The 22,422-nt window shown below is 32.0% G+C and overlaps 2 protein-coding genes across 3 annotated transcripts in view; one reads left to right on the top strand and one right to left on the bottom strand.

Moving 5' to 3' along the window:
• Positions 1–1,787: 1,787 nt before the first annotated feature.
• On the bottom strand, positions 1,788–3,629 carry LOC129234593 (uncharacterized). The gene has a single exon (XM_054868615.1). The coding sequence runs from the start codon at positions 3,142–3,144 to the stop codon at positions 2,650–2,652; it is 495 nt and encodes a 164-aa protein (XP_054724590.1). The 5' UTR covers positions 3,145–3,629; the 3' UTR covers positions 1,788–2,649.
• A 253-nt stretch (positions 3,630–3,882) lies between these two features.
• Positions 3,883–22,422, top strand: part of LOC129234594 (SWI/SNF-related matrix-associated actin-dependent regulator of chromatin subfamily B member 1-A-like) — a 51,638-nt gene continuing 33,098 nt past the window's right edge. The window contains exons 1-3 of one of the 2 annotated variants that reach the window (XM_054868616.1): positions 3,883–4,071; positions 10,855–10,960; positions 18,805–18,906. In XM_054868616.1, coding sequence (XP_054724591.1) covers positions 3,994–4,071; positions 10,855–10,960; positions 18,805–18,906 — 286 coding nt within the window. In that variant the 5' untranslated portion in view covers positions 3,883–3,993. The remainder of the gene's footprint in view (positions 4,072–10,854; positions 10,961–18,804; positions 18,907–22,422) is intronic. The other variant, XM_054868617.1, reaches the window with a different exon arrangement.

A 22,422-nucleotide genomic window follows, 5' to 3' on the forward strand; every position in this document is an offset into this window, starting at 1 on the left:
AAAAAATATTTTTGAGTTTTTTATTGAAATATACCTTTTTTGAGGAAATTTTGCTAGAGTCTTAAGATTTTTCAAAAAAAATCATACGCTACAGTAAATAACTTACTACTCGCAATAAAAATGAATTTGTTATTTATTAATGATTTTATTTTAGTTATTAAATGCATACAGAACATTTTAATACAAGAAAATTGATTGTATCACATTACTGGAAAATTTTGGCAGCACCTAAACTATTAGTATATCACATCGTATTTAAAAAATAATTCAGCTCTCATTGTCTCTAGAACAGTCATTGCGTACCTTTTGAGAACATGTTAAACAAATATCAACCTCATTTCGAATATTTTACATCTCTTCCGCATATCGCGGATCAAATAAATCCATATCCATGGTCTTAACGTTAAAAGCTATGTCTATCACTGCTGAGAATTGTAACACTGAGGTGGAGGTGAGGTCTCACAGAACGCTTCTAAGGAATGCAATGAAATTTAAACTAGATGCACATGCCAAAAGGTATTGATAAGCAAGTTGGGTGTTCAAGGTCACAAAACAAAAAGCTATTGGAAAAAACCATTCAATCGGACTAAAAATGAAGTAGCTGTGATGGGATGAACTTTAGAGCGGTCTGTGAGACCGCACCTCCCCTGTTAAGGGTTAAATCCAGATGTTCATCCAGATTCATGACCCTCAAGTTTTTGCCTACTAACCAGACTGAGTTCCAGGACTCCAGAATTGCAATGGCATTTTCATTGGAATTTGAAACTTTAATATAGTATTTTCCCTCTGCATACATTCGGCGCTGCTTGTCAGTACAATGTAGCGAGGGAAGGGGGATTTATTCCATGTTGTCAATTTATTCAGTTGGCTCATAATGCAATTACATGTAAAGGGTAAAAAAGTTTAATTTGAAATGAAAAACCATTGCGTTTCTGAACTTGGCTAGCAAATTTGAACCCCTTGCCAAACTAGGGCCTATGCAGTCAAACCACTTTACCTGAAATCACATCTAGTGCGAACTGACCTAAATGCAGAATTTCATCCAATTCTGTGACCCTCAAGGTCGTGCCGTTTGGTAGTTAGTTCACCAAATTTAAATGTTTTCAGTCGAACCTCAATACTTGAAGCATGCATAAAAAGAATTACTGCTAAGATGAACTAAATTTGTAATCCCCATTCTATTTTTTGCAGTTTATTAGAAAAAACAAACTACTGTTAAGAGGAATTAATTTTACAGGACACTTTTAAGTTTGCTTCAACAAAGTTCAACTATATCTTATTCATTTTGCTTGAAAGTGTGCCTTTTTGCAAGAAGAATCTTGTTTGAAAAAAATAATTAATTGACGATTATCCTTAGGACAGTTAGAGTAGGCAATCATGTGCTGCCTTGTAGCCAGATTTCTCTTGTACCATATCACATGAATGCTGTCATGGTAGATAAATATTAATGCAAAATTAAAAGTAAATACTGCTATTGTTATATGAGTACATGTAAACAATGAAAAACCAATAATTTTTTCTTTGATAATGTTTGAATGATTTCTTTTTCTGAACAACTATATTTTGGGTTTTTATACATTTAGAGAAAAAGTATACTAAATTCTCTCTTAGCTGGCCTACAAATAACCACCCTTACCCAAATGCTGAAAAAAAATTTCAAAAAATAGAAATTTCATACAAGTGAATTTAAAACAGTTGCATTTATTATTTTATTTTTATTGATGTACATTACTTTCAGTTAAGGGTGCCCATATGCAAAATTTTAAGGGAAGGGGGCTCAAATATTTTCCCCATAGAAACTAAATTCAGTACAGATTAAAGTTATTAAAATTTAGTTTTTAATAACTTATTCATTAATTGCTGGAGAAGAAATGTTTTTACATTTTTGCAAAGAAAAAAGTACTAAAAGCTAAGGAAGTTCAAAGGGAGAGGGGGGGGGGGCTCTTGCTTTCAGTTCTATATATCATTTTTTGCCTTTTAAATGTTTAAAACTTGATTTCCTCCTATAGTATGTGAAAGTAAATTGTTAATGGCTGTAAGTTACTGTCCCTAAGCCTCAGGCAGATACCAGACAGTTCAGCTATCAAATCCAGAGACGGCAGTTTTGTTTTTATTAGAACTTGTCAGTCTAGAATAGTGAACAACTGAGCTGGCGGCAGATGTCATCTCATTGAAGCTAAGAGCGCAAACAAACTGATAGATAAAGTAAATTTATCTCGCCAGCGAGTATTTTCATTCACAAGTCGAACCTGTTGTCATGCTGCAGACACTTGCTGGTGAGATAAGTTTACTTTATCTATCAATTTGTTTTCAGCTTCAATGAGATGACATCTGCCTTCAGCTTGGTTACTCACTATTCCAAACTGATGAGTTCTAATCAGAATGAAACTGCAGTCTCTGGGTGTAAAATGTTAATGGTTTGACTTTATCTAAACTAGCTTATTATCTGTCCCATCCAGTTGATTAAAAGGGGAGAGAAGTTGCACACCCAATTGCTTGTTAAACAAATGTGACAATTTATTTTTTACAATAATTACAAGCAACATTACATTGCAAAAAATATAGACTCAATGTGTAATTTTCACTGATAACAGATGATATTTTATAAAATAACTTCATAAAAACATAAACAAATTTTATTTGTAAAATTCATTTAGCAAGTCTCTGGATATCTTTTGTAATTTGCTGTACTGCCTGGTTGTGTAAAAATAATAGCTGTCCACTTGGTAAAATAGTATTTAAGATCAAAGATATGACATCAGCTCCAGAAAGAAAATCTGCTAAAGTATTAGGTTTTAGAATATCTCTTAAAGTTCTAATGATAATAATTAATGTTCTTGCTGCTAAGACTCTATTATCAGTATCATCACAAACCAGAATGTAAAGGCAACCTCTGAATGAATGCCAAACTGTTGGTTTTAGACTTTCTTGAACTTTAACATTAAATATTCCGTTACTATCAAAATCTGAAATACTGCAGTCAACATCAGTTGAAGAGGCGAAATTAAAATCAAATTCCTTCTTGACTTGCTGTACAATATTTGAAGTAACATCAACTTTGTGTTTCGAAGCTTCTGAAAAGTTATACACTTCTGAATAAAGAACTTTGCAGTTCAAGTCTGCTATAATGAAAAAATTCACCATTTTTAAGCACAAGCACCTGATGACTCTATAAAAATCCTCTTAATGATGGTAGTGAAATCAACTGATTTACCGTAATAGTTTCAAAGTGAAAGTTGGTCTAAAGTGATAGATAAAAAGAATAAGTAGGCGTTTGAAACGAGAAACCTTGGCTCTTTGAATTCTTAAATTAAAGCAACAGTAAATCTGACGTGACTCGTAAAAAGAATAAAATTTTATAACAGAAAAAGGCGATGAGATCTAAACTAAACTTTGAAAATTGCTTCCACCAAGTAATTCTGAAATGAATCAGATAAAACTAATCACTGCTATCAGAGTCTAGAACACAAGACCTATTATGCTCATAGGCAAACAACCAACTTCGAATATCGCTACTTAAATGCACGTTGTTGCATAATTCATGCACGAAATCGCCAATTCTTTTTTAATTTATGAATACATATATGTTCGATGTTCGTTCTTTAGTTTCGTGAGTTTTCCATGACGAGTTCCTAAAGTTGTAAACAAAACAACATAAACAAACAAGTATCCCATTAGAGATGCAGATGAGTGGAGTCGTAACAGATCCCATCATGTTTTACATTTGCCACAAAATAATTTCAGTTTATGTAATTTGTAAAAAGAGTTTATCAGAATCATTCTTATTTTTTGCTCCATTATTTTAAAGAACTTTAAGAACTTTCAAACAAAGAAACTTTTTTAAATCTTTCTTTTACAAAATTGGGTGTGGCAATCGTCTGATTAGCGTCCGTGTTTTCTGCTTTTTGCTGGTTTGGAAAAGAGCTTGAGGAGCGTACTGCATTAAAATAGGGTGATTTTTAATAAGTATATAAAATTACCTAAAAAATCATCATGATGCGTACTTTTGGTGAAAAGCCAATTGCATTCCAGCTTGAAGAAAGTGGAGAATTCTATTATATTGGATCTGAGGTTTGTTGTTTTTTTTCTGTTGACGAAAAAAGTTAATCAAAGAAAAATAAAACATTTACTTTTGTTCAAAGAGTTTATTATCCTCTAATTCAATAAATGAATAATTCTATTCAATAAATAATTCTAATCAAAATTATCCTCTAATATTTCGTCAAAAATTTGAGAGTGTCTACTTTTTATTCATTGTCCGCTTGCTTTTTATTGTGATTTCGTCAAAAAATATACTTCACCAGTATTTATTGTTATTTCAGAGTTAAGAGAGATAGCTAAGTTTCATAGGGATGATTGGTGAGGCTAATTTCGTTTCTATTTTTAGTTATGAATCAGCATTTGATTCTTAACAAAGACTTCATAAACGTATTGCGGCGAGGAAGTTTGCTTTTTCGGACCCTTCTGTCAGGGTGGGGTGACTGCCCAGTGTTGCATTTAAAAATAATTAATTCATTTCATTGTTATTTAAATTAAATTTTTCCCTTAAAAAATATAATTACACTTAAAAATTGGTGTACAGCACCCCCCCCCCCCCTCCCCTTTGTAAAAAATAACATACTTAACCTTGTTATTTTACTCTTGAATTTTTGACAGAAAAAAAAATCTGTGCACTGATACTTAAATATTTTATTCAAATTATCAAAATTTTCTCAACACGTGTAAGAGAGGTTTGGAACTAAATTAAGAATAATTTTAATGCCGTATAAGTGATGGTAAAACTCATCGATGCCATCCATTTAACCTAGAAGGCCAGAGCCTAATACCCACAAGGACAAGTGGGCTTCTGCCCACTGTTTAATGCCCCCAAATCCTGTTATAGAAAGCAGTTATTTTTCTGTGTTTATTTACTATTTGAACATTTAATGTGAATTTGTTTCTAAATACAAACATATTAGCCACATCTCATGTTATTTACTGATTAAATCAGTCGAAAATAAGTAATTTATACTTTTCAAAGCTTGCGTTCGACGAGCACGACCGGGAGCGACCGGTTAGTTAATCACGTGACAGCTAATGATCACATGCTCCAATCAACCAATCAACTACTTAAAATGGTAACCGCTGCGGTAACCAGTTGATCATAGAACGCTGCGGTTCCTTACCGGTTAACCGCTGAGTTTCGTCGAGCACAACCAAATTCTGATATTTTATGACATTTTGAGCAGTTTTATGACATTTGCTAAATTACATTTTCAACAAGAAAACAAACAAGTTTAAAGAAATGTAGTATGTAATGTGTTCATTTAAAAAGTTTTGAACAGTGGTTCTAGTTTCAAACTTTTATCACTTATCTCTTAGCTTACGTCCAACAACCAAGACATGTAGCGGACGGTCGTTGATCATATGACAGCGGTTATTAACCACTTGTTCATCAACCAATGCTTCATCGAATGCTTTCGGTTGATCACCAGTTACTTGCGCAGAACAAATTACACGCAGGTGAAAAATACTTATAATTGGTCAAAAATGTCACATGGTTCAATCAACCAGTTTAGCTTGCGGTCGACCGGTAGATCAACCGGTGAGTCTTCTAGAACAACATCGATAACAACCAGTTAATCGGTAAATCACATAGAGCGCTGCAGTTAGTCACTGGGTCGACCGGTTGAGGCCGTCGAACGCAACCTTACAAAATAGAAAAACTGGTACGAATGGGTGGTTTTACAAACAAAAAATGTTTTTGATATAGGTGATTCGGTATCAAATCATCCAGTCACAAATGAAACCTGTGGTCTCAGAGTTTGAAGGGTTTTTTTATATTCATTCCGTTTACCATTACCGTATATACTCGCGTATAAGTCGAGAAATTTTGTCCAAAAAATGAGATCAAAGGAAGGGGGGTCGACTTATACGCGGGTCAAATTTTCCGAAATTCTTTTTCCGATCAACGAGAGCTGGGAAGCTACGAGAAATGCCGATGTGCGGTTACAGGTAGTTGCTGATAAGTTGATTGTGTGAAAAAGTAAACTTATTCAAAAATAATAGCTAAAAAAACCTAAATAATACACATAAATAAAGATAATTTTATTCTTCTTTATTAAGGATCAAATCAGCAATTAACAAATATCGTGAAACGTATGAAAATATTTATCGTCAACAGTCACGCCATTCAGACTGAGAGTGCGTTCGACGAGCACGACTGGGAGCGGACCGGTTAGTGAATCAAGTGACAGCTAATGATCACGTGCTCAAATCAACCAATCAACTGCTTAGAATGGTAACCGCTGCGGTAACCAGTTGATCATAGAACGCCTGCGGTTAGTAACTGGTTACTTACCGGTTTAGCGGTGAGGTTCGTCGAACGCAACCTCTGATATCATTGACGATTCTGCAGCCGCCGATGTATACGATGACGCGGTGATGACGGAAGCGGACTTAAATGAACTTTTTTTTTGCGTCCGACTCGGAATCCGAGTTTGAAGGCTTTTAGAAATGTTTTCTTATTTAATTCCTATTTTATTTGTAAATAAATGTGTTCATTATTTTGAAATTTCTTTGAAAATAATTCGCGATGTTTTTGGAAAGTATGGGGGTCGACTTATACGCGGATTTTAGATTTTTTCTGGATTTTTTCTCTGAAAAAGGGGGGGTCGACTTATACGCGAGATACGCGAGTATATACGGTACTATTAATCCTGTATAATGTTTTTTTGTTGATATCTTTAATACTCTTTGATATATTAATTTTCAAAAATGTGTTAAAAGGGATGGTTTTGCTTTTCGGAGAAACATTTGTGTACTAGGGATAAAGTTGAAGCAAAAAATTCATAACTTTCGCAGCTTTCATAGTAAGATTTTTGCACTGCAATGTTCAGGATAACTTGCAGAATAAGAAATAATTGTACAGTATGACCCCGATCTAATGATTGTCAAGGGACTGGAAAAAGTTATTGTTAAATCAAAGATATCCTTAAGTCAAGACATTCAATGCTTTCAAATCCAAACCAGTGAAACATATCATTAAACTGAGGAAATTGTTAAATCGAAGAATCTTCTAGAATAAAATTATTATTTCTGTTAGGATGGAAAACAGCAAATTTCATGTAATTTTTTTATTAAATGTTTAAATATAAAACCCATTGCTACAAATTTTGTTGCCTTGCAACAGTAACGTTAAAAGCAATCATAATGAAAATTTTGAATCAAGGCTTCTCTGAAGCAGGCACGAAATTAGCAAGCATAAATACTTTAGTGGAGCAAGGATTAAATTTTAGTGCCAACTGCTTAAAGTTTCAAACACGTATAGGTTTTTTTTTCCCTTTTAGTACAGAGCATTTATATGAAAAAGATAAGGGGAAGTTTCTTGAGGGTAAAATTATTCTATTTCTGAAATACATTTACAATAAAAAAAATAAAATAACAGAATGTAAAAATGTAAAAAAAAAATACAAAGCACTTTTCATAATGTACTCAAAAGGACAAAATAACTTTTCTGGGTCAGAAAAGGCAATTTAAGAATTGCTGTAGTTTTCAAAAATTCCAAGAGAATGACACCACAAACGAAGAAAAGTGCAGTTCTAGTCATTTCAAACCAAACTTTCCCCAATAAGGAAAATATGCATGTTTCAAGACTCAAAAGTTATGATTGAAAGCTAGATGATGATAGGAAATTCTTTTCATGACTTGAGCCGCTTTTCATCAACCGTGGTGTCACTTTCTTGGACTTTTCGAAAACTACAGGGATTCTTAAATTGGTCCTTTCTGACCCAGAAAAGTTATTTTGTCCTTTTGAGTGCACATTATGAAAAGTGCTTAGTATTTTTTTTAATTATGTTTTATTTTTTATTTTTAAAGTTCTGTAATGTACAACAGACATTCCCAGAGTGATTCATTTGTTGATACTACAAAATACTTTCTACTTGTTTAAGAATGCGTGATTTTAATTTGACTTTTATTTTTTTTTTTTATCATGGATTGCTATGATTATGAGGAAATTAATTTAGAAGAATTTATGCTTAGTTATTTGTAATTAGTAATGTCTGAACTATCACAGTATATTATTTCTTTCATCATTTATACCAAGGCCCATTTAAAAATTGTATTTTTAATAATTGTTAAAGATTTTCAAACAATATTCTGCTATAGAAATCTACGTATAAGAAAATGAAATTAAAAAAAATGTACTCTTAATTATTTATTTAATTACTAAGAAATTAGGTACAAATATAAATATTAAACATTCCTTAACAATTAATTGATAAAATGTTCATGATTTTCCTAAAATAAAATTGTTTTTCTTACGAATAGTGTTTAAACTAGTGTTCACTCTAGGAAAAGAAAGGGCAGGGTGCTGGCCTTTGAAAGGGGCACTTTTTTAAAAAAGGCACTATTTCAACGTAGTGTCCCCCCCCCCCCCCACCAAAGACCAATGATGCACCACTCAAAAAGTACTGAGCGCCCCCCTCCCCCCCCCCCCAAAAAAAAAAATAAGAGGAGAAATAACACTTAAAAACCTTGCAAAAATTCAAACAATCTAGTCTGCACTATAATCCCCTCCCCCCCTCGATCGCCGTCACCACTGACTTTAGTATTAAATATGATTTCATCCAGAAAACGCACTTGTCTGCAGAATAGGGTTAGCTCCCCCCCCCCCTCCACACAAACACAAATGCCAACTAAGCTAAGCACATTTTCCATACTCCATAGGAACATTTGGCAAAAACTAAAACTTGGCTTTGGGTGTTTTTCAACACTTTTCAAGCCATAATTTTAACTACCTATAAGAGTAAAAAAAATTCTAGGCATTTCAAAACCCTGTGAATTTCAATTTAAGAAGAACAGTGTTTAATTACTGATCTCCCCTTTCTACCAAAGAAACTGCCTAGTAATGTGCATTGTGCCATTGAGTATTTTAGTAGACATCGAAATCGTGATGAGTGTAAATTCTCCTTTTTTAAATATACTATACTTCAAATAGAATAATTAACTTAAAATACTGTGTGCAGCGCTTCAAAATGCAGTGGTAGCAAGTTGCAAAACTAAAAAGACTTTATTTGAGCTCTATTTCCTAGTCTTGGAGTTGTTCAAATTCATAACATAAATGTGTTGGCAGATGTATGCGCTCCTAAATGCAATACATAAGCAGCTTGGGCCAAGCTAAGATTTTTATCTCAGACAATTTGTGAAAATTTAATATAACGGCATTTTAATTTTGTGATTTTTTTAAAAATCAATTGCATAATACAGTAAAACCTGTGAAGTTGACCACCCTTGTAAGTTGACCACCTGTCTAAGTTGACCGCTTTTATCAGGCATGGAATTAGCCATTACCATATAAATCAACCTCTGTAAGTTGACCACCTGTTAAAGTTGACCTCAAGTAAAGTAGTGCACCTCAAGTGGTCAACTTACAAAGGTTTCACTGTATTTTAATTTATAAAGGAAAAAGAAACAGTGCAAGATCATTTTAGTTAGAAAAAAGCACAAGTATGTCAAAAGTATGGTTTTTATTGTGTCAATAAGTGTTTTAAATAATCTGTTATATGAATCACACACACACACACCACACATATAAAAAGATAATAAAAATTCTTAGCAAAAAGGAAAGAATTGAATGAACGCCCAGTCAATGCGATGTTTTTCCATTTCAAATGGTTTTTAGGGGGAGGGGGCTGAGGGATGGGGGTTAAAAATCTAAGATATTAAAAAAATTACCCTTGCATTTTAGCCCAGTAAGCTTTGTACTATGTTCTTCTTAGGAAACAATCAGAAAGTTAACTTTCCAGAAACAGATGTGAAAAGATAGCTACACAATCACTAGCAATGCACTAAAATTAGCTAGGCCTAATTTCCACGTGCAAACGAAAAACGGACACAAAGGGCTGAAATGTTAGGAAAATGTCCTATTCCCTCTCATTGTTGATTCTCAGAAGATCAAGGATGGGAAGGAATGAAACAAAGATCTCTCCCTTCCCAGAGGACCCTACTCCTTCCCACAACCTTTCAAATACCCACCCTCAGTAGAAGGAAGAACATGCCTTTGTTTCCTACTGATAAACCTGTTTGAATTCTGAGAATCTCATCCCCTCTTTGCTAGGTATTTGCTTCCCCTTTTGTTTATGGGGCCGTTTTCAGGGTGAAATTCTGGGAACAAGGATAAGACATGAGCGTTTTTGCAGACGATCGCTGGACAAATAAAATTGCCCCGATATCGTGGCAGGTCAAAGCGATGGTTGAGGCATCTTTTTAAAAACACAGGGTGCAATTTCTTTTTTTTTTTTTTTTTTTGAAAAGGGTGGAGCGCATTTCGCGATCTAAAAGAAGGGAAGGGCGCATTCTGCTGATATGGAAAAGGGCAGGCCGCTGCGCCCTTCAAAAACGGCCTAGCGGGGAACACTAGTTTAAACCAAATAAACCCAGTTTAAACCAAAAAAAAAAAAAACATTTTTTTTTTTACCAACCCTGCTTTGCAGTTGATAGCAACAAGATGAAGGTAGCATATAAATATCATAGGAAATTCTGCCCAGAGTTGTGAGCTTCCTCAGTGCAAAAAGACAATTAATTGTCTTTAACTAGTAACATGAAATAATTTTAACTATAATGTGTTTTTTCCTTCAACAAAGCACTTTTTTTCAATGAAAAATCTCTTTGTGTGCTAAGAAAATGCTAATATAGAACCTTTACTTTGATACATATTATTTTTAAAAAAATAAGGGTTGACCAATATTTACCCCATGAGTTACCCATAATTGTCCGTATCTGGGGTAATTCTTAATCACTCAATGCTTAAAAAAATACTTAGAATATTTTTTTATTTCTTATTGAAATTTTTATGTGTGGTTCCAATTTTAGGTTGGCAATTATTTACGCATGTTCAGAGGCTCATTGTACAAGCGCTATCCATCTTTGTGGAGACGTTTAGTTACTGTTGATGAAAGAAGAAAAATTGCATCGCTGGGTATGTTTTTAATTGTTCAGAAATTAAAATCATTAGTTCATTAGAAATTAATATTTCTCATATCGTCAACTCATATTTTTTTCAAAGGTTATTTGACAAGCAGTATGCATTATTATTAATTTTGAAAAGAAAGTGTTAATCATCCTAAAATCTGCTTTCCTGATGAAATAACTTTTAAAAGAACAAAGAAATTTGAACGTAAACCATAGTCTTCGTCAGAAATTCCTTTTGGAATTGATTCCCGAATTCTCATCTCCATCACACTTCACACAATAGATGTTTCTGAAGACATGTTTCTTTTTCTTCATAAAATTGTAATTTTACAAAAAATTAAAATTGTTCCTTGCCCCGTTTTTTCGCAAACTGTGTGTTTAGTTTTTGATTAAGGATTATTCCAGGTTGTCCTACATGTCTCAACGTTAACTAAATGAAAAATTTTCAATCATTATTCGCAGGCTGAGGAGTCAGTCACCTTTCTCACTTTTTGTTACCTTTTGAAAATGTGGTTACTTTTAGTCACCTTTTGCAGTTTTTATCACCTTTCTCACTTTTCTTGAAATTTGCTTTAGGAAAATCTTTTTTGTAATAATTAAATTCTTGAAAAGTATCTGAATGATAGCTTTAACAGTAAAAAAAAAAAAAAAAATTAAAAGTGCCATTAAGTATGAGAACGCCACAGAATGGATTATGAAATCAGGTATCAAAAGATTTGAAGATTATCATGTTTAGCCAGATCGCATCTTTGTATGACTTTAATTAACGGAGATGTTAATTAAAAGCATCAATTATGGGCAACTTTTTCTCCCTTCTCGGTGACGGGAAAGTTGCAACACTTGCTTGCTGGCTTGTTGCTAATTATTCCTTGCTCTGCTTCAAATAAAGGTAGATTGAGTTGACACTTGCCAATAATGCCTGGTTGAGCAAAATTGGATTAAGTAAGGCGCGTTTTTGATGCAATTATTTTTTTTCTTGTCTTCTGAAGGAATGTAATTTATGTCTTAAAAATAACAATTTAAATTATTTTGCAAGTTGAAGCTGTTTCAGGTGGCAAGTAAAGGCAGCAACCCTGAAGTACATTGCAGAAAAGCCACAAATTTACTTTGCATGCTTTTTTTTTCTCTGGCTTTAATATGAATCGCGATTATTTGCCCAAACAATTGTTTTCAACTCATAATTCGCAGATTACATGTTCTGCCTTAATATTATGCATTATATTCATGTCGAGCGATGCAATTAAATAAAAACATAATTTTTCTTATAAATATATTTCTAATTTTGCTCAATATACTATATATTATGTACTATTAAAGAAATAATAAGAAGTATGGCAAAACGATAGCAGAAAGTTACATCGGAAAGAATTAATTTTCTCATATTTTTTTAATGATTTTAAAATATATAAGCCTTATAATTTTTTTTTTCTAATTTTAAGAACAGCTAAGCTTACTGCTAGTTTTTTTATGGCCTTAAATCCGCACAATTACTTCCTTCAAGTTGTGCAGATTTTGGACCCTCCATTGTACTAGAATGAAGGATTCCATTATTCTTACATAATATCTTTTAAAAGAGAAAAGCAGTTTTATTTTATTATATTGAATAATCCAATAGAGAGAGAGAGAGAAAGAATGAATAAAAAAGGAAAGCATTTGTAAAGTATTCTCATGGTTTAGTTGGTTAGTTGCATTGCCAGATCTATAATTCTTTGAATCGGGGTAAAAACATGAAACTTCCTTCTTTACTGAAACTCTTTCAAGTGTGAAAAATAGAAATAGATTGTATTTGGTAATTGCGTTTTTGGAATAATTTTGAAAATTTTCCTGGGGAGAGATATCCAACCTCATCCCTTCCTCTAACCTCATCAAAGATAGCCAACAGATGCATTTTTTTGAACTGCAATGTAAAAAAATTTCAAGATAGCTCCCCAATCCTCCTTTCCCTAACATTATTGCAGATTATCTAAAGTTGAATTTTTAAACCTTCAGTTTTCAAAAATCCCAGAACCCCCTTCCCGCATCATTACAATCATGTTTTTAAAACTTCAATATTCAAAAATGTCCAGCTGTAGGCCTTCTCCATCATAAATCACCAAAGATCACTTATACATTTGCATTTCTGAATCTTCAGCTGAGAAAACGTGTGGGGGAGAGCCTTGTACCCGAACAAACCCTTTTCTTTTCCTTAACATTAAAGTTAATCTACAATTGCATTTTTAGGGCGTCGATTCAGAAACATTTCCGGAGTATAGACCCAAAAATCTCTTCCCCTAACATCATTGAAGATCATTTTAAATGTCATTTTTGAGACTTCAATAACAAAAAAGCTATCACTGCTCAAGGGAGAGGTGATCGCACCCATTGATCTGTTCTTACTGACGGAATATTAAATACGATCATAGCTTGTAGTACTCTTTGTCAGCTTTACAGAATAAGGTTAAGTAATTTTTAAGCACAAGCATATTGATGTTATGTTTTAGACGTGCAAAAATTGAAATTGTTGACTCCGTTCTACTATTGTAAAGTACAAAGCCAGTGGTTTCTTTAATTGAAATCAGGTATTCTAACTTTGCGCTAAAAATGTTGAAATACGAACAAACTCCATAGGTGTAAATTAAAGCGATCTAAATAGAACAGATTGGAGTTCCTGGAGATTGATAAGCAATAACGAGCAGGAGACCATAGATCCTGCTCTGTTATAAAAAGTTGAATGATGTAATAATATCCTATGAAGTATTAAACCTAACAAAATGTTAAGAAACATTCAACTGAAAAACAGTGGTAAAGGCCACTTTCTTTTTTTTGGGGGGGGGGGAAGTACATAGTACTTAATAAATCAACTCTTAATGTCTCCCCCCCCCCCTCGAAGAACTAATCATGAGTACTGTACTGTGGAATACTGTAACTTCTCACTTTAATATTTTCAATCATTCGTCTTTATTATCTCTTTTGATTTTAAGCTAAGTGACACAGGGGTGCCCATCCCCCCCCCCAAGTTCAATGGCGCAAATTCCCCCCCCCCCAAAAAAAAAAAAAATTCTCAACCCTCTTTCTCTCTTTTATTTCTTATTTTTAGCTTTCTTTTTTTATTTGATTTATTTTTAAAAAAATATTAATTTATTTTTAAATTCATTGATTTTTTAATTAATTAATTTATTTTTAATATTATTTTATTAGAAAGTTCTGTACTACACCAATAACGTACACACACACAGCAACTAATAAATAAATGAAATAAAATATGAACAGAATAAAATAAAGTGAAATAAATAATTTGATTTAAAAATAAATCAATAAATGAATTTAAATAAATAAATTTAAAAAAATTAAAATCCCCCCCCCCCCCCCCCAAAGTTTGATGGCGCAACTTGCGCCATAATCCCCGCCTGTAGGCACCCCTGGAGTGACACATTGTTGCTGTTTTCGTCATCCAGAAGTTTTTTTTTTTTTTTTTTTTAATCATCACTTTAAATCCTATAGTCACAAAAAACCCTATTTTAATTTTTTACACAAAACAACTTTGCTTAAGAAATCAAAACTTATAATTGTCACTTTATTTATATTGTTGTAATTATTATTGGTTCATTCTCAATTTTGCTCTAAAAATATTTCAAATAAATTCATCATTTAAAAGTTTTCTGTTTAAGGTTATGTTTGCCTTGTTCATAATACTATAAAGATCAAATTTCACTTTTCATTAACTGTATGTACTAACAAATAAGTTGAGAAGTTTTGTACAAAAAAGAAGATTAAAATTTGGGGGGCGGGGGGGGGGGTTGACTTATACGCAGAGCAGAACTTCTGAAAATTTTCAATGAACAATTCTTATAAAAAACACTCTAAAACATAAAAAATTTCCCGATTTTAGTCCAACCCTTTTAAACAGATGCTAAAGAAGTAAATACTCATATTTTGTTATAATTTAACATGGTCTGACTGTGAAGTAAACACTCGATAATTGCAGCATTAGACTAGCTATGCAAAAAGTACAGGCATTGCCGTATTTGCGAATTTTCTCAATAGTTGGTTGCATGAAAATTAACATTCATTTTAAGAAAATGAATGCACATGTCTACTGCACAGAATTCAAAATAAAAGCAACAAGTATGAAAAATCTTATTTGTGAAAACTATCCCTTTACAAAAATCGTGATTGCGGAAATGAAACTGTTTTGTACAATGCATAAATCTCTCCCGTTTTTTAGCCTGAGAATGTTCATTGCATTTTATTTTCCATCTTATTGAAACATTTGTTTTCAAAAATGGCGGTAATGCGTACAGTCAAACTTGCTTATAACGAGCAGTGATTTAACGAGAACCTCGCAGGGTAATCAGAAAGATTTATTTGGTACAATGTTAGTTCTATGGGAATATAACTCACTTTTAACGCGGAAACTCCGCAAAAACAAGTAATATTATTGTAATTCAAAGAATTTCTATTGATATGACTTCCACCTCAGCTTTAGAAAAACTCCTTTGACATTCTGAAGTCAACCAAAAGTTAGGGATGAGTACGAAAATCCTGAGAAAAAAATTATGAAGATCCTTTTTATTTTAATTTGTTTAGTATAGAAACATTTTAAAATTAAATATTTGCTGACACTAATTTGTTAACCTATCCAAGGTATACTTCTGAGGATATTGCTACTCAAATTCAAGCAAATGCTGATTAAAAAAATAATGAAAGCAGCAACGATAAGGATAAGGACAAATGTGAAAAATTTGAAGCTAAACCACCTTTAACATAGTCAATGACTTTTTATGTAGAAAAACTTTTAACATTCTTTCGAAGTCAGAGGTGCAAGTGTCAATTTATTTCGGGTGCCCAAGAAAGGTAATATCAGACAATAAGGAAGTTCAAAGCAAATTTTAAAATAATAATAATAATAATAATAAAGTCTGAATTTTTCACAAACTCATTTTTTACAAGCACTCGGTTATAACGACCAAATACTTTGGTCCCTTCGTGCTTGCTATGAATGAGTTCAACTGTAGCTGTGTTTTTTTTTTTTTTTTTTCCAAAATGTAGCCTCTCGACTTATTCAATTTTTTTCCTGTTTTTTTCTCATAAAACTAAGAAAGTCGACTCATGCACGAGATCAATTTCTAAGTGAATATATACATTCTCTTTGTAATATTTACCACTAAGAGACTTGAGTTTTGTGGTCAGTTTTGAAAAAGAAATTTCTCATTCTTTTATTGTTTGATTTGTAAAGGCTGCATATTCAAGCACTTGTGCACTAAAAGTAAACAAACTGCGTCAAGAAAGAGGGTAAAAATCCACCATAATTGTTCTACGTTGTATTTCAACAGTTATAAAATATTTTAACTGTAGCTTAGTGGGGGGAAAGACTATTTCTTCTAATATATTCTCATTTTTATTATTGTTTTACTATGGTTTGATGCCAAAAGAACTTTTAGTAAAAGAAATGAGTCATATAAACTATGCTCATACTTTTATTTATATTGTTTTTTAAATTAGGTACAGTCAAACCCAGCTGTAACGAACCATTAGCGGACTGGCTTAGGAGATTGTTATAACCGATAGTTCACTACATCCAATTTTTCGAAAAAATTCCACGCTTGCTAAGATACTTCTATGATGAATGTCTTTATTACACAATATTTCCATTAGTGAAAAGAATAATGTTAAGAAAATATTGAAATGTATCTTATTTATCCATAATATGGGAAGGACAATGTTACTTTTGGCTGCAAGGTTTTATGTAAGTTTCGTTGATTTTTTTTTTTTTTTTTGTCAACTATGGCAAATAAATCTATAACTTGTTTATCTAGTTTCTGTTGCAAAACTTTCGCTCAAAACACTGAGAGCACCCTTAGAATTACAATTCTGCAAGATAGTGACTACAGTAAATTTAGAAAAGAAAATTTTCTTGCAAATTGTGAATGGACTTTCAGTGTTTTTCAATTTCAGAATAAATTTCACCTAATATCTTGCAGATTTTATTTTTGCTTGCCTAATTTAGCTGAGGTCAGTGTAGAGTTCATATTACAATATTATTAGAACAATAGATGAGTGGTTTAAACCAGAGTATTCTGGTGAAATGGGGGTAGCTAATACGGAAGATGGGGTTTGCCTATGGAAAAATTGGTAAGCAACAAAGTAGGACAAATGCTCTAAAAAGCTAAAAATTTTAGAAATTTTTGGATCACTATAACCGATTCTGCATCCTTTATGGTTCGTCACAAGCGTTTGAAGGGACATTAAAAACATGGGTTTTCAGTTGGACCTATTAAAAGGTTTGCGACAACCGGGGGATCATTATATCCTGGGTTCGCTATAGCGGGCTTCGACTGTATCATTATTAATAATAGTTTTTTATATTCCTGTATTTCGTTCCCTTATTTTGATTATGAACATGAAAAACATTTCAAACTATGAAGTAGTGTGAAAGAAATACACGATTTTCTGTACATAAGAACATTGATCAATTCACTGCATAAATAATATTTTGTGATGATAATTTGAGAAAAAATATAGCTACTTTTCAAATTATACCTGTAAATTCTTCAGTTTCCATCATAAGAAGAAAAGTTATCTCGAGGTAAGCTATAGCACTTCTTTTTTTGCTTACATGTAAAGTTCATGCATGCGCAGTCACTGCATACTCTTGGCACTGGCTTAATCTGCCAACTGCTTTCGCTGAATTTTGTTTTAAATTATTTCCTTTATTTTCATTTTTTTTTAAGTTTAAATACCCCATAGTCTAGTAATGAAATGTGAGTTCTTCAAAAGTATGATTTGTCTGTCTAAAAATAAAATATGTTTCGATCAAAACCTAAAACTTACATTGAAACTACAGTAGACACTCGTTTTATGAGGGGGTTACGTTCTATGAAAATGCCACTCAAATTAAAACTTAATAGCAGTGTTAAAATAGGGGTTAGGTTCCATAGATAAAAAAATTACCTCATTCTTGTGATGACTAATTATAAATGTTTGATGTTTACTTATATCGATATATATGCACAGCATATATAAAGAACGCATAAATTAACTTTAGATTTATAAATAGGGGTGGGTTATGATAGTCTTTTGGAAAAGAAGTTTACATTAAGAATTTTTCTCTATAGTTCTTTGCAGAGCATTTACGCATCCATGATCGCTTGCGTCATTTCCATGATAGAATCTTCCTTCACTAACAAATTAGAACAATAATTTGCTATTGTCAAGGATGGCTCAAAATATTCAATGTGAACGTTTTTAGTTGTATGTCACCGATGTTGTTGGTTTCTTCCTCCTTTGTCACTCCTAAAAGCTCTTTTTCCAGTGAATTCTGAACTGTGTAAGTTTAATAACTTTGCCTCTGGAAAGAGCTCTGGAACCAATTGCATAAAATGTCTCCAGTGATCCAAGCTTGATTTTTAGCATGCCAAAATGCAGTTTATTACACATCTGCAATCTCATGAGTTTAGATTTTGAAAGAGGAAAAATTTTTATCTGCTTGCATCGCCGCATCCACGTAAAATTTTTAAAAAAATGTGTCAAATCTTAAAAGAGTAGAGTAAATCTTAAACGTAAAGTAAAACGAGGGTCTACTGTATTTTGCATGCATTTTTAAGTTAGCTTTATTAAATGTTTATTACAAAAAATATTTGAATATTGTTTTTAAACAAGGTTATACTGTACATGGAAAATCCTAAATTGAAATACAAGAAGTGACAGAGAACAGTTGCATATTTACAAAACTAATTACCGTACAAGATTTGATGTAAGAAGTTTAAGATGGTTTTGCACATTCTAAGAGAAAGAAAATACCCCTAATTTTTTTTACATTAAACAAGGTATCCCTTTCAGTGATTCCTACGATGTCTAAATCTTTAATTGTAGGTCTGTCAACAAGAACAATGGGAATTGATGCCAAAAACAGACTACTTAAGAAAGCTGGAACCCTAAACCCTGATGATCCTAATGTAACGCCTGACGTAAAAGGTAAAAGTATTTACTTTGATGGCATAAATTGACATTGTGATAGGTTATAAATTAAAAAATAGTGTGCAATTCCTGTAAGTACAATCACAAAATTTCCTTAAAGCCAATCGTTATTCATCTCTCTATAAATCCTTATTAATAACTTTCATCAATTGATAGTTTTTCTGTGCTTTCAATTCTCTGTCACTTTCCTCTGTTTCAAACTCTGAACAAGCATTTTATTGTGAATATTACTAAGCTTACTTTTAAACATAAATAGCCATTGAACAACTACTTAAATTCTATTATATGGAATATTTTATATGCTTATGCTTACCAGTGAAATTAATTTCACTTTTTTGCAGATGTATATAAGAACATGTTAAGCAAGATAATCACATGATAATAGTTATCTTTCTCATTGACGGAGTTCCGAGTGCTGATCTGCAGATTTGACTATTTTTAACATGTTAAAATAATCATGAAATAGATGCAGAAAGTTCAATTAATTAACAAAACAGAAAAAGACTTTTTCAGTGTATACTTTCTGCTTGTTACTTAGTAGCAATTGTTCAAACTACGATTACTGTACTGTCTTTTCTAAGTAATAAAACAGGGCTGCCACCTACAACTAAAGAAGCAATTAAAGCTACTGTTTTTGAGCTAAGGTGTCTATGGTGACTATTTTAGTCTCAATATGGCCAAAAACATTTTTTTACAGTCAATTTTTAAAAATAACGACTATTTTTGTTAGAAGGTGCTAAAATGCATAAAAACTACCTTCCCTTACTTCTCCTTGGACAAAAAAAAAATTGAAAGTATGCTCATAAGTTAATACCATAACAAAAGAAATCTCGAACCTTTTTCTCGCATTTTTTTTTTTTTTTTGAAAATAAATGTTTTTAAGAGTAGAAAAATGAAATTTAATTAAAATATTCAGGATCAGAAATGAGTGTCGTTCATATTTTGTGCCAAAAGTTTTGTTTTTGTGATCGCGTTTTCGTAAACTGTTAGTTTTTCTGATTGCAATTTATGAGAAAGTTTGTTTCAGCTACCTCTATATTTATTAACTGTTGTTTGCATTCTGATCGAATGTTAACAAAATTTTGCTTTTTCATTTCTTGCAGTCTTATGACATTCACTCTTTTTTTTTTAAATAAGCGCTAATTTTCATGCGGTCAGTCGGAAATGTTGTGAATGCATTGTTTTATTTTTTTTTAATTCACTGTGTCATTTACTTTTGTCAATTAAGTCAGACAATGAGAAATTTTCACCAGAAAGTTTCAATCCTTTTTTTTTGTTTGTGATGTTCCTTTAAAAGGGTTAAATTAAAATCTTAGAAATGTTTTTTAAAGTTCTTTTTTTTTTCAAGGTTTGTTTGGAAAAAGTTCGGAAAAATTTTCCCACGTATATGTCTAGGTCCCTGCTCTGTGTAGTCCGACTTACATACTACAGAGCCAAGATATGTCTATTTATTGAAGCATTGCATCACTATGACTTTTTTTTTATAACAAACTTTATTTTTTATATTAGAGGCAGCTAAAGATTTTATTTTTAGTAGCAGAACTTAGTGGCAGCCCTGTTACAGTTTAAGTTACTATTTGAAAAATTAAAATAGTTAGCTTACAAACAAATAAATAAAATTACCATTTAACTTATTTACTTAACGTTTCCTGTTGTTAATTTCTTAATAGTGTTTGTTTATGTCATGCACAGATTTTTTTTAACATTCTGTTAATTGTTGCTTTCTTCTTTTTACTGCACTGCTTTGCTTATGTTACATGCAATGTAAATGTTTCTGTAATGAATTTGTCTGTTTCTTATTGTTTATCTGTCTCTAATAAAACATTTCTCTGCAACTGTTTCTTCTTTGTGTTTCTTCTTATTGCACCAAATTATTCCCCACACGTATTTTTTATTTGCATTACCAACACAAATTGTTATATTTCTATAGAATTAGGTATTATTGCATCCTATATGTTGCCACTTATTCAATTAAGTACAATATTCATCATTCAAAATTTAATTACTGATCAACGTGAATTGGATGATCTTGAATTCCACTAACAAAAATATACTATTTTTAACTTTATTATTATTTTAACTCTTATTTCATCCATAATGGTTTTTTGTTTTAAAAAATTATGTGCTAAAATAGTACAAAATCAAATATTGATGAAATGAGTAAATCACAACTGTAGAATTTGATTCTGGTTCATTTCATGAATTGAAAGTCTACATAGAAGCTGCGTTGATTCATAACGAGTCTCTTTCATTTTAACTGCTACAGTTCCCCCCCAAAAGGTGTTATTGACAGGGAGTGTGAAGTGGTGTAAGTCACAAAATGCTGCGTTTCATATCTCAGTGAATATTGGTCTTACTAATGTCGAACTTTCTGTGTTGGAGTTATTTTTCAGTGGAGATTATTTCCCTAAATTATAAGTTAAAGGACCTAGGGCTCGTATAAAAGATTAAAATTTTGTACTTTTTGACTCATTTTTGTTTTGCTTCAAACTTTCAATGTCTTAACTCTGCATCTGATTTTGAACATTTTTGCAGTTGGAAGTATGCATCTAGGACTAACGGTTGTAAAAATAGAGATCTTGCAGGTTAAATGGGTACACCCTGTATATCTAATAAAATTAAGCAGTATTAGATTCATGTATTAGTAATAAGACATATCATAGTCTTTAAAAGCTTTTTTCTCAATAATTTAAGCTTAATTTGATTTACTTATTGATAAAAATTGAAATGCAATGCTTTTACTGCTCTTGGTTTTCTTCAACTTTGTGAAAATAAAAGTTATTATTCAAAAACTGTTGAGAACCAATTAGAAGCTTTTAACGCTTCTGATAAAGCAGATGACTTTAATTAAATACAATTTGCATGTTTGGATACATTAGTTTAGTTTATAAAAAAAACTTAAAAGTACTTTAATTAGATCTGCAAAATCCTCTTACTAACTACTGCCTGAATTTAAATTATCTCCTGCATCCTTGTTAGCCCCATCATACAGCCGGAGCCAAATTTCTAAATAAGCAGAGTAAGCAGCTGCCTTGACTGACAAATATTTAGAGGTGGTAACAAAATACACTGTTCATGTATTTTTTAATATTTTTCAGACAAAATGTCTGTAACTTTTTATTTCCTGATATAACATATTTTTCTTTTTGATGAATATCAATTACTTTCATTCATTCTATTAAAATGAATTTTTTTTCTGAGCGTAGTTTAATAAATTAGTTAAGTTCAGAAGGGAAAGGGACAGGCAGATTTTAGGCCTGCCTATGGGGAAACACAGAACTAAATTCAACCCTGCTTACTGCACATAAGAGTAACAAATGAGCAATCTGTGCGTGAAATTTTTTTGGAAGAGTTGTGATCTTAGCAAACTTTTCTCCAAAATCAAGTTAGTTAGTGATTTTTTATTTTCAAAACTTAGGATATTTAGGAGTAGGGGATAGTAATTTCTGTATATTAGAAAAAGGTAACATCAAATAAATTGTGAAAGGAAATCTGTGGCAGGCCTGCATCCAG

This window comes from Uloborus diversus, chromosome 1 (genome assembly GCF_026930045.1).
Source record: "Uloborus diversus isolate 005 chromosome 1, Udiv.v.3.1, whole genome shotgun sequence".
NCBI classification, from domain to species: Eukaryota; Metazoa; Arthropoda; class Arachnida; order Araneae; family Uloboridae; genus Uloborus; species Uloborus diversus.